This window comes from Maniola hyperantus, chromosome 10 (genome assembly GCF_902806685.2).
Source record: "Maniola hyperantus chromosome 10, iAphHyp1.2, whole genome shotgun sequence".
NCBI classification, from domain to species: domain Eukaryota; kingdom Metazoa; phylum Arthropoda; class Insecta; order Lepidoptera; family Nymphalidae; genus Maniola; species Maniola hyperantus.
Genome location: NC_048545.1, coordinates 10,347,232 through 10,361,218, shown reverse-complemented (window position 1 = coordinate 10,361,218; position 13,987 = coordinate 10,347,232). Strand labels below are relative to the sequence as shown.

At 35.2% G+C, this 13,987-nt stretch overlaps 1 protein-coding gene across 2 annotated transcripts in view; it reads right to left on the bottom strand.

The window, feature by feature from the left end:
* Positions 1-13,987, bottom strand: part of Sol1 — a 267,617-nt gene that overhangs the window by 240,731 nt on the left and 12,899 nt on the right. The window contains exon 2 of one of the 2 annotated variants that reach the window (XM_069501499.1): positions 592-650. The exons of the other annotated variant lie outside the window; for it this stretch is intronic. Coding sequence (XP_069357600.1) covers positions 592-618 — 27 coding nt within the window. The 5' untranslated portion in view covers positions 619-650. The remainder of the gene's footprint in view (positions 1-591; positions 651-13,987) is intronic. 2 annotated transcript variants of the gene reach the window in all.

The window sequence follows — 13,987 nt, the reverse complement described above, 5'->3', positions numbered from 1 at the left end:
TACGGAAAACTCTATTCCACAAAGAAACACCGTAACATATATTTTATTCTTGGCGTACATTTAATCGGATTACCATAATATAGCTGTGACATTGTTAGTCCTATTGCATTAAGGTTTTGGAAAACGAAAAAATAGAATACATTTCACTTTTGTATATTCTGGAAAAATGCCAGTTAGTAGTTAACTTAAATACCGTGACGGGATTGGAACTTTAATGAGGAACTCGGGATTTCCTGTTACGAAGTTTTAATTATATATTTTTCTTTTATTTTATGAAATAATCTACGAAGTGGCGAGTTTATTTTGCGTTTTCTTTTTAATACGGTCTCAAATGGAATAGAAACACAAAAAACCCTAAAATAACAGACTTCAATTTGTAAAAATCTACTGCTGGTGGTATTGTTCGTCTTAAAAATATAAGCAAGACTCTTTGTTATGATTTTATCAATTCGAAACATAGATATAATACTATTTGCTAGATAAGGCGTGCTATACAAAATAACAGTTATTTTTGTGCCCACTGTGTCAAGTTTGTGTAGTCCACGCGGACGAAGTCGCGAGCATAAGCTAGTAATATCTAAAAATACGAACCTGCATTGCACTACCACTTTGTCCCATAGCGACTTGTAATCGCCATGCTCTCAAATTATCTGAAAAAAATTAAAATTCATCTTTTCATATAGGTACATTTTAATTTCGAAAAATTAAGTTTTTTTAGAAAGCTTCAAAAACTAATAATAATTTGAATCCAAAATTCAGTGGCAGTCCACTCAGATGGCTAATTTGTTGAGCTTCACATAAGTTCTCCTACGAATTTTCTCGTCGATAATTTCATTTAGTAAATGGAAAATAATTATTGTAGTAGATAAAATTTAAACGATATCACTGATTATATTAGCTTGGTAATTGGTGGACTGTAATTTCGATTACCATAGCCCGTGTTTAATATGCAAATCAAATTACTGGATACATACTGTTTTAATACAACTGTTGTTCAGGTTGATTAAACCTATATTTAAATAAAGGTTTATTACTAAGTGCTTATTGTATTTTTTTACATTGGTGGTATTTATTTATTTATAGTAGGTAACATATTGTTGTAGTTATCATAACCTATTTTTTTAGGTAGTATTTTTACGTAACAAAAATTTTTTTTAATTTATAGACTTGCGCAGATTGAATTTTTAATAAGGTGACCTCAGCTGGTTTCATAGAGTTGTATGATCCATAAAAATGCATATCCGACCTTGATCCGATCGATTTCATAGAAATAAAAGATGATAGCGGATAGGTAGCAGTTTTTTCTTGCTGACATTGCAATCATCTTTTTTTGTAAAACAAAAAAATAGCTGTTTAAACATATTCATTGTTTTTCACATTGTTTTTAAAGCAATTTGTTTTGGCGATGATAGCAGCAGTGAAACAAAGCAATAAACTAGCGAAAAAACCACATTTTCACATTAGTAATATGGGTAGTGATTAATTAACATTTCAATAAAAGCTGCCACGGTCTAGCAGCTATTGCAAATAGCCAGTACGTGAACAAAGAGCAAGTCGAGTTTAAAATTTGCCTGACTGGGTATAACGTGTCGCATGACCCATTTTTCCACATAATGCTCGCCGACGACGCGACGGTAGTAGAACACTAGAAAATAGCGCTCGATGCATTCTCTATGATGTACCGTTTCTGTCAACTCGATGTAAATAAATCTCTAGTGTGTAAAATATTTATAATATTAGTATGGATATCAAACACGTACATACTATAATGTAAAATGTACCAAAACTGTAACTGGGTGAGCTCGATAAAGTTTTAATCGTTTTCCATCAATAATTAAAACTTATATTCAAGTTGTTGGTAATTTAATTATTGAAACTTGATACAGTTTTCCACGAACTTTCGTACTTACTTTGTTATAATTTCTGTAACGGATGATTTAATTGTTACTCTGTCTATCGTAACAAGCAGATACTTATTATTCCAATTTTATTTTCAAAGTGTCAAGGCCGACTCAGACTCGCGCACCGAGGGTTCCGTACTACAGAACAAGTCACAGGGAGCCGCTGGATTCAGGCAGCGCAAGACCGTAGCGTTGTGGAAGTCTCTACAAGAGACCTATTTCCAGCAGTGGACGTCTATTGGTTGATGATGATGAAGATTAATTTTTAACAAGCTTGCTCGGACCTCAAATAGGTTCTTAATTGAAGTGACAGGCAAGTTTATGGTAGGGGTACGATGTTGGAAAAACCTTTGAACGTGGGTTAACGGCCTACTTAATCTCTATTCGATTAAATACCGAGCTTGCCTTCACGAAAATTGAATACCTGCTTAGGTGAGCGAAAGATCAAAGGGTCAACGAATTGGTAGGAAAAGAAATTTGTGGACAAAACAAGCCATTTTCGAGTTGCGCTAGTTAGGCCTGACCTAAATGGATTTTTCTTTACGTTTTTTGTGATCAGTACAAATACGCTCCAACATTTTTTGCAGAGCATTCGTGTACAAGGAACCTAAATCTTAATTCGCTATATAATCCACCAAAACAGACAACTGTGTATGGTACAACTTGCAGCATGCGATATGCACCGCTCGCCCTTCTACTACTAAAGAAGCAGGAAAAGCAATCTTCTGGAACACACTTAACGTATGCTCCGATATTTTTAAGTTTTGTTGATCATTGATTTGATCATCATCATTTGATCATGGGGAAACCCGTAGGAGGGGCATGAAACGCATTTTCAGTGCATCCGGTGCATCTAATATTTGAATACTAATGATCGACGTGCGCAGAGGTTGACACTGACGCACATGCACATGTGCATTATTTTTAGATAATAATTATAATATACACTTCCAAGCGAATACCCAGCTTTACATAAAGCGAGAAGAAAATTAAATAAAGCATTTCAGGCGTAACTCCTTTATTGTAGCGTTAAAGAGTCGCAGATTTAATACGGAATTTCTGGAATGGCGGTCCCTGAAAAGTGAAATTTATGGAGTATGTACCTGACTTAGACTTTAATGAAAATCCGTATCACCCAGCTGTGTGTTCGTCAAATATTTTCTCAGATAACGGGAATGTTTGTGTTTATTGAGTGAGCGCGAGCGAATCTTAGGCACAATTTTCTTTTATATTTACTGAAAAATATTTGGTACGCTAAACCTTGGTACCTTGAACTCATAAAAAATTGTACCTGTTGGTTTGGGTACACAGAAAAAATGGAGGTCTTAATTCCACTTATTTTATGTATTCCGTAGGGTCCCCAGTCCGTCCGTCCAGTAGTCCTGGGTGCTGGCACTTCAGGAGCGTGAGTGGTGGGAGGTGGCTCTGGCAAGCAATCCTAGGAAGACGGTATTTTGTGATTTTTTTTTTATTCAGGTACGGTGCAGTAAGTGATGATGCAGTCTAAGATGGAAGCGGGCTAACCTGTAAGTGGTATCTATGGCAGTTTTTATTAAACCCATACCCCTTTGGTTTCTACATGGTATCGTACCGGAACGCTAAATTGCTTGGCGGCATGGCTTTACCGGTAGAGTGATAACTAGCCTCGGCCGAAACCAGACCAAACCAGAGAAAATTTAAAAGTTATAAAATTCCAAATTTCCCCTGCTGGAAATCAAACCCGGGACCTCCCACTAATACGACCACGGTGCTCACCACTGCGCCAGGGGGGTCGTTAGGAGGTCCGCTGTGGCAAAAGCCATCGTGCTTGATTGCAAGATGCATGAGGCCAGGGGAGACTCCCACTTACCTGATTTTTACTATAGTCGACTGTACTTTTTGATCAATGACATTTTTGATAAACTTTTTAGTTGGTTGCTTTATTCGTATGTTGTTATTTCGTTTAAATTGGTAACAGATTTTTCGTCTATTTCCAATAGTTCGATTGAATCACCATTTGGTAGACACGCGTGGTTTGGATGACAATAGATAAATATCATTTGATGGAGTGGGAACACGAAAGTGGAAATTTTACTCTTTGAAGGCATGTGGCAGGACAGTCAAATTTCGATTCATTGAGCCCAATGATGGGTATGGAAGGTTGGCACTGGAACTCCCTAATCTATATAAAGTAAAAGATGACTGACTGATCTATCAACGCACAGCTTAAACTACTGGACGGATCGGACTGAAATTCGGCATGCACTTTGGCACAAAGGATTTTTCAAATTTCAATCCCTGTCAAATAGGGATTTGAAAATTGTGTAGTCCGCGCGGACGAAGTCGCGGGAGGAAGCTAGTGTCCATGATAGGATAGTCGTGTTTGAGTTAATATATTTTGTTTTCATGAGTAAACAGTCCTTTTTAATACACCAAAAGCATTTTATTTTAAGCAGGGTTTTTTTACTTTTAACTCATTTAAATCAGATTGTATTTCCCAGTTATTCATCTCCAAGCCTGCGCAACTATGAAGCGGGAACATCAGCTACTCTCCGGTCACCTCCCACGATTTTTAATGGTGCCATGCACGTTGCACCTACGCCACTACTACGCACTAGGTGTGCACGTATAAATTTTCTTCGTCTTGGATGCCCTCGCATCGCGTTATGCATTCCGCATTTATGACGCGCAGATGTGGCCGTATCTTTAGCTGGCGACAATGAATTATCGACCTCATTAATGTTGTGTCACACTAACAAACAATTGCCGTAGCAATCACGAGTTAATATCCCAACTTGATTGTAATACTGAAAGCAATAATTCAGTTCAATGAAACAACGGAAAGCAATTTTATCGTTATACCTTTTTATGGATAGGAATGTAATTAAGTGGAGTTTGCTACGAGGATACTGTTGTACCCATAATAAGAGAATTACGAAGAAGGGACGGCAGGTAAAGGCTACTTAATAATGAGATTCTACATTAAGCTTTTATTTAAATATACATACCTACCTAGATTCATATTGCTTACAATTAATAATTTAAAGGTAACTAAAAAAACAATGATACTTAATAACTTACATAAAATTAACTTAAATCTAAAATAAAACTGAATAATTAAATAAAAACTAAATGATTCGAACTAAAAACACCAGCGCTGCGAGGCATTGTATCCAATTGCTGGCAGAATTGTATTTGAATGGCTAAACTAATCCTTTGTCCAAACTGCCAGCTCTTGGGTCCCTGGTAGACTTGATAACCTATTTTGAAATCTATTTTAAAAGATTTTAAGGCTCTCCAGATCCCAGGGCTCCACAGTCTCCACCGAAAAAGATACAAATATGCATCTCCCATCGAGGATTTCATTACCTGCATTTCGTGGCCCATTCGGCACTGGTAGCCGTTGCACTCGCTATAGAGGCTAGGTCACCTGAACGTTGGATGCAGCAGAAGGATCTGTACACGTTGCCACAAACGTGCACGTTGCAACAACAGAGCAAACCACCTACCCATCCTCCAAGGAACCATCATCATCATCATACCATCAAGTCTCTTGCCATTACTATTTGTTGTTGAGATTTACTATAAGGCTGAATGAGATCAAATAAAATAAAATCTCAACTTTTAAATTAGAAGACTCGTATTCTGCAGCTATCTTTTGGAATTCTAGGACGTAATTAAGACACAAAACAAAATCCAAATCGCACCAGCCCGTATACATGCTTGCATGTGCTATAATCGCTATGCAAAGAATTTAATACCATTATTTTAAAATTATAATGAGAATATTCTACAACCACAGAAGAGGAGACGGCGCTATAATTTTACGAGTAGAGCGAATAAAATTATATTAGCTTCGCACTAATTGGATGCAAAGGTAAATATTTTAAAAGGCAAGGAAAACGTAGAGCTTTGTGTTCCAAATTACTGCAATTAAGAGCGGAAGGCGGAGGTTTGTTAAAATAACCTTTTTGACCAATTAAGGTTAAGCTTGAGGGAGGATAATGTTTTTTGTCGCGCTAGTGTTAACATAATAAATGCAAATGATAATAATTGCAGATTTCATTATTGTCTTTGCTTAAGAAAATCTATATGATACTAGCTGCCCTGGCGAACTTGGTCGCGCCTAACAGTCGATTCAAATTTTTAAAAAATTTCGCTCCGTAAGAACCATCCCCGTACTTCAAGAAATATCATAAAAAAGAATTATCGAAATCGGTTCAGCTGTTCTCGAGATTTGCGATGCAACACATTTAGTGATTCATTTTTATATTATAGATTTTTACGATGTAGGTATTTTTGTCTACGGACGCTTGATTTATCAAGTTTTTTAAAAAAGTACTGTGTCTCTGCCTGGTCTCTGTGATGAGGATTCTTAGTAGAAAGAAGTCTAAAATTGACCCCAATTTTGGAAGAGAAATATGTTTTATTCATATGAATTTCTATCATTGAACGAATCTTCTGCTGATACGAAAAAGTACCTACTTAAAAAGATTGTAAAAAACCTTATCAAAAATAAATCTTAATACAAAAAGTAGCTAATAACTTTTATCTAATTTTAATTATAAGTAGTATTTTTCTATTCTTACAGCTTTAAAAGTTACCTAGTGTTATACAGATGATGGAACCTATGTAATAGGTAACCTCCTTGAAGGAACAAAAATAATGTGAAAAATTTTAAAAATTCATTTTGAAAGCAGAGTAAATCGATTTAAATCTCGGCTGACTAGATGCAATGTGTTGTCTGACCCAATTTTCCATACACCTTCCGCTTCTCTACGTTGTCAAACGGTATAAAATGATGCGGGATGTATGGAATCAATTTTTCCCAGCGTATAAAGGAATTTGCAAATCCAACTATTGAATGGAAAAATTTTGAAAATGTGCTTTGTTATATACCAAGTTTATTATGGCCGTAGTTTCTCTACGTGATCCAATGAGGAGAACCTAGAAGAACCAGATTAACTGACATAGTTCAACGTGTTTCGAAGCTGAAGTGGCAAACGGCGGGCCACATAGTTAGAAGAGCCGATAGACGTTGGTGGGGTCCCAAGCTTCTGGGATGACAACCTCTTACTGGAAAGCGCAGCGTTAGCATACCCCCTGCTAGGTGGACAGGCCACATAAAATGAATTGCATGAAATCACTGGATTTATAGACAGCGCAAAACTCTGGCCTATGAAAGTCGTGGCCTATGAGAGTCGTGGCGCATGGTGGTATACCTTATGGTATACCACCATGCGCCCTCCCATGCCCATGTTGGGCTTATGCCCAACAGTGGTTCAAAGCGGTGGGACCATGGATCCGTATTCACATACTTAGGAGAACTAAGTAGATATACCTAAATCATTAAAATTGTATCAATGGCTAAATACAAGTAAGTATTATATTTTACTAAAAAAGTCCTAAACAAAAACAGCTTGCAATTTTTAAAACGTAACCTTACCTATTTTGATTACGGTAACTAATTAGCTACTTTGTGACTAACTTGGTAATTAACACGCACTTACAATGATCGCGTGCTGGTACTCCATAAATTCTTACATTGTTGTAATGTCCCGGGCGTTTGATATAAATCTTAATAACACCAAGTGCAGTAAAATTTAAATTGTAATCGAAACCTCCCAATTAGGAAAACTTGACGAAAAAGAAAAACATCCAACTATATCGAAAACCAACGCAAAATTTGAAAGGCGGTTTATGCCTATACAATCTAATATACAAAAATGAATGTTTGTTTGAATATCTATGTATGTCTTTTATCTGTTTGTTACCCATGCATTCGCGTATTATTTTTTCCGATTGAGTTGAAACTTTGTACAGTTATTGCTTGGACTTGCTGGAAGATTTCTGATATAGTAGGTAGGCAGCGCACTAGTTGCATTGCAATGCATACCGGGCATAAGCTAGTATCATGCTAGTAAGGTATAAATAATTGATTTAACGGCGCAATGTTTGAGCACGCAAAATCCTCTTCTAAAAATTGTAGCCTTCTGTGCTTCAGTCTGTAACCTTCAGCTAAAATATGTAATAGGTAGGTACGTGGACACAGATTCCAACGTAGTTGGGCATGCTTGAGGCATCCATGATAATTTTCTTGCCCCCAAGGACAAAATAAAGCAATGATTTCAAACAGGCTAAAAGGACAAGAGCTAAGCTTACCCGTGCACTATATTATAGTAAGGAGAAGTCTATTTGATAAGACCTTCTCACCTTCTAGAGCTCAAGATAAAATCCAATTATTGGATTCACCATTTAATAGATTTTCATCAAGCTATATTGTACTATGCAAACGAATTTAATCAAGATTAAGTATGAGCATATTCATGGAAGGATAGATTTCCACATTGTGCTTGAGTTCAACATGCAAGATTCTATTCATTTGCCAATGAACAGAATTGTGCCAATCTTGCTGTTGCCAACTCCTCACATACGGAGAATATTAAATATGGCCGCTATCCAAGTTTTGGAGGTGTATGAAATTAGTATTATCTACTTGTATATTATCTGGCATATTATGTTCTTGCACTTGTGTTATGTATTATACTAGCTAATGCTCGCGACTTCGTCCGCGTGGACTACACAAATTTCAAACCCATATTTCACCCCCTTGGGGGTTGAATTTTCAAAAATCCTTTTTTAGCGGATGCATACGTCATAATACCTATCTGCATGCCAAATTTCAACCCGATCCGTCCAGTAGTTTGAGCTGTGCGTTGATAGATCAGTAAGTCAGTCAGTCAGTCCGTCAGTCAGTTACCTTTTCCTTTTATATATTTAAGATATTAAGGACAGAAAATAGACATATCAACATTAATGCAAAAGTGTGTTTGTTTGTCGGTTTTGTGATTTTTGCATGGATATAGCTAAGAACTGGAGACATTCGGGGAAAATCGGGGATTTTTTAAAACCTAAATCAACGTAGACGAAGTTGCGGGCATCAGCTAATAAATAATAATTGTTAAGTTGAAATTCCAATCATAGAACATCAAATTAAACGTAATACATGGATCGTGGTCACAATACTTGTAACTAGGTCAAATTATCGACAAATCAAAACAAATTGCGGTGTGTACCTAATTAATTTGTGAGTAAAGCTAAATGTCGCATAACATCAATATAATTTTGACCGCATTTACTTGACCCAGGAACAGACTTTCTGAAACACACACAATAATACACACACACACTGAATATTTGAAACGAGCAACCGCCGAGTTTCTTGCTAGTTTTTCTCGGTTGGAATGGCGTTCTTAATCAGTGGTAGATTCAGTGACAATTTAAAAGCACTTGTAAAATTTTATTCAACAAATTTTTTCCTACTGAGGTACGGAAATCTAAAAAGATATTTGAATTTTCTTCAAAATATTCATATTTTTCATTAAAATCTTCCATATTCAAGAACTCCATTAAACACTGAATTTCAAATTTAACGTAATTACAGTTAAATACAAAAAAGACAGTTAAAAACGTAACAATGAGAGATGTACTTTGTATTAATGACAGCGATAATTCATTTAATTGACATGATTAAATACAATTCGGATGCAATTAAGCAACGTTAAATGCGTTCGGTATTTAAATTATAATTATTTTATTTATTCTTACAATGTTTAATGGTCGACGTCAGACGTGACTTGCTGATCTGTGATAATTGATAAAGTATAAATAAAATTATTTCGCAAACCTAAACGATAGTGAAGAATTAAATTCTATTCTATTTCCTAAAAAATATAAAAAAATTGTCTCTACTATTTTAATCATTGGCCATAAATAAAGAATAACTGGATTAAATAACCGAAAAAATTAAGCTCTTTAACCAATTTCACTGCAAAATCTTATAAAAACCGGTTATTCAATGTTTTGTCTGCATTTTAATTTTTTTTAAAGTAGGTAATTTTATTTTAGTTGCAATAGAAATACACACTCTGTGAAAACTTCAACTTTCTATCTATCACGGTTCATGAGATACAGCTCGCTGACAGCCAGACACACGGACAGACAGAGGAGGCTTAGTAATAATAGCCAATAGGCTCCGTTGGCATCTTTCGGGCACGGAACCTTAAAAAGGAGAGATATTAAAAGGCTGTTACTTAAATCATCATGACAAACACTGTTGAAATTCAAAACGAAATACATGGAAAACGTCCAAGTTTCCACTGTGAATATAAAAATGAATTCCTAAAGCTCCAAACAGCTGCTATTAATGAATAAGCATAAACTGTAAATTTTTCACATTTTCGTAGTTTACATTTTTTTCAATTTAAACTCCCGATTTGCATTTCAATTGCATTGCCGTTTGCCTGATTAGAGTCAGCACTGTGAAATGTTGGAAAAAGGCTATTTAACGGTCTTTGCGAATCCGATTACAGAGAAAAACTTGAAAATACTGCACTTAATGAGGTACAACAAAGTTTAAATAATATAGTTGAAGGTAAATCACAGATGATACTTTTATCTTCGGCAATAGGAGATAAATTCAATTCATTATTAAATAAAATTATTCTCTATTTAATAATGAATTCTGGCCCCATAAACTACCGCATACAAAATATCACATCATTTTATTACTACAGTCCAAGACCCTATTGACGATTAATTGACTGCCTTTATGGAGCTAGATGATGTGAGATCTAGTTCCATAAAAACAGTCAAATAAGTATAAGCTTTCTCAAATATAATATAAGGATGAGTAACATTCACAAAAATACAATCTCAAATCTTCACCGACAGTAAATACTTATTAATTCTCTCATTCTTCGTCTCGACACGTACCGAGAAAATGACAAACGTAAGAATAATCCTCGATACACTCACGTTTTTCTTTATTTTCTTTTATACATTTGTTCGGAATAAACGTCGTGTCAAAACAACTTCGCAAAGATAATAATTTTATTATACTCACAACAGTATTACCAACTGTTGGCAACTTGTTACTACAATAAATGTTGTCTAATATCCCACGATTACTTACTCTTCACAACAAACACCTTTCATATTATAATAACATTTATTTAAGTTTTTAGGAATGGGGAAGGCAACCCACTGTAATACAGTATTCACTAGTACAGGGGTTGTCACGCGGCCCATTAATACGTCCTTAGTAACAAATGACTACGTAACATTGTAAAGGGCATATATTGTTAAAATTTAGGATTTTAAATAAATAAATTGTATTGTTATTATTTATATCCCTTAAGTCGACAAAATAAAGTCACAATCTCAAATCAATCTCTCTAAAGTCAAATATGATTATAGCTCATGAGTGGATTTTTCACATTCAGTTATAATTCAGAACATGTTACGACGAGCTAATAATACGCGAGATACATTGAATGAAAGCGAAATTAAAGTTTTTAACTTCATTATACTTTTTATAGACTTAAAAACCCCAAAAATTTTGAAAAATAAAATCCATTTTTCTCCTTTTATTCCTGATGGCCATAATTCTGTTACTTTGGGTACGTTACACGTATTGCAGTTTCTCAACACACTGAGGTATTCAGAATGTACATACGCACTCGCATCTGTGAATCGTGCTCATTCCATTCCCGTGATATCTAGAGAGTAAGTACTTACTCCGAGTTAAGTGTAAAGCCTATAAAGGTAATTGAAATCCCACTCACCATTACTCATACTGCTGCGGCACGCAAAACAAAATTATTTCACACGAAATAAATGTACTTCTCCTGAAACACATTATAACATTCCTTGGTCCCGCCACATAAGTGCCAACTTTCCCAAATAATATTAGTGTTTCTTACGCTCTTTCAAAGTTGGAAATTGTTGCGGAGTGCTAAGTTTGTGAATTGAACTTTTGCCGAGGCTTCCGAAACACTTCTGTGGATATTTACATTTTTAACCGACTTCAAAAAAAGGAGGAGGTTCTCAATTCGTCGGAATCTTTTTTTTTTTTTTTTTTTTTTATTTTTTATGTATGTTCCCCGATTACTCGAAAACGCCTGGACCGATTTTGAAAATTCTTTTTTGTTTGAAAGGGTATACTTCAAAGTTGGTCCCATTTCAATTTGGTGAAGATCTGATGAACATCTTCGAAGATAGATACTGGAACTCCTCAACGGACAAGAGTAAATTGCTCGCGATCAGTGTAATAGCTTAGTAAACAGTAGATTTTTAACCAGTCATAGCATAATTCCATGGGGCCACTAAAAATTGTGAAATAAAAAAATTTTACAAAAAAAATAAAAACCGACTTCGTTACACAAACACTAAAAATTGAAAAATAATTTAATTTATTACCGATTATATTATGTATACAAGAGTTAATATAGTTCCATAATAATATTTTTTGGGGTCGGTGCCAATGAGGTGCCATTGTGGAGTCCCATAAAAATATGAAGTCTAGACGATTCGCGCAGCTAAAGCTAATTGGCACCGGCACCAAAAAGTATTATTATGGAACTATATTAACTCTTGTATACATAATATAATCGGTAATAAATTAAATTATTTTTCAATTTTTAGTGTTTGTGTAACGAAGTCGGTTTTTATTTTTTTTGTAAAAATTTTATTGGTTGGAAACTTCTTCGGGATCGAGAATAGCTGTTTATAATACTGTAAAATAGATATAGTTTGGGTTGAATTCATGGAAATTGGCTCAGAGTAAAACTAATAGTCAAAGGTAACTTTGTGCTGATCAGTGCTAGAGTTCTAGAGACCTACGTACAGTAGATACAAGTAAACGCAAAAGTAACAACAGCATCCCAAGCACAATTGGTGGGACGTAGCTTTGTCGTGGCTTTCTCGTCGTTAAAGCAATGCAAAAGCCGTGAGTGAGATAACTGTCGTACCGATTTGCTACAAAACATTATTATTATTAATAAGTAACGAAAACACAAGAAAAATTTAATAATTAAAATGCGACATTCTATACATATTTGTTTTCGCGGAAAAGGCGCTAACAGTTTAGATGAATTTTGTATTTACTTTCTTTTCTCTGGATATGTGACAAGCGTGAGTTCCCAATGAAAGAACTAAAAAGACGCGCCGTGCAAGCTCGGTCGAGCTTAAATAATCAAAATTAATAATTGATATTGATATTTCGTAGTATACCTATCTTTTATAAACGGATAAAACACTTTTTACATAGAACGGTTAATTACATGTTTAACTACGAAATAACATCACTGATTATTATAATATTAATTAAATGCTATATTATAATTCTCATTAGCATAAGAGTACTCAATATGCAAATCGAATTACTGACAACATATGTGGATGTAAGTGTTGTTCGGATTGATTAATCCGGTGTATGATACCTTCCCTGGATAGATATTATGTAAATTTCACCTATGTGTATGTTATAGGCCACAGGTCTGGGCCTTATCGTTTTGATATTATTGCGTAAGCTACTTACGTACCTTAGTAAACCTTACATATTGTGTACTCGTGGCCTTAGTTAGTTTTCAATAATATGTCTTTACCTATGAAATTGGAGATTTTTAAAATTTTTAAACAAATCTCCAATTATATTTATAACTAGTTGATGCCCGTGACTTCGTACGCGTGGATTTAGGTTTTTAAAATCCCGTGGGAACTCATCAATTTTCCGGGATGAAAAGTAGCCTATGTCCTTCCCCGGGATATAAGCTAACTTAACTTAACTATATAAGCTACTAACTGTACCAAATTCCATCAAAATCAGTTAAACAGTTGGGCCGTGAAAAGCTAGCAGACAGACAGACAGACACTTTCGAATTTATAATATTAGTATGGATTTTTATGATAGTGGTTTTCACTTCAAGGAAATTTCTTAATAATTTTTAATACATATCAAAATTGCGGAACTGGCAGGATTCGAACCTGCGTCTCCTGGGTTCGCACCCGGCACGACGCTCTGATCGCTAAGTCACGGTTCGCTTGCTGCCAGTGACGAAATTTATTTATTTATTTATTTATTTATTTATTTTACACTTTATTGCACACAACACAAAGTAAACATTGAAAAAACACAATACAGGATCTTAATCTAATAGCTGTAGCATGCAAAGGCGGCCTTATCGCTAAAGCGATCTCTTCCAGGCAACCTTTGACGAAAGGAATCACGAAAGCACGGGTTGGTGCGGCAGCCGAAAATGGCCCTA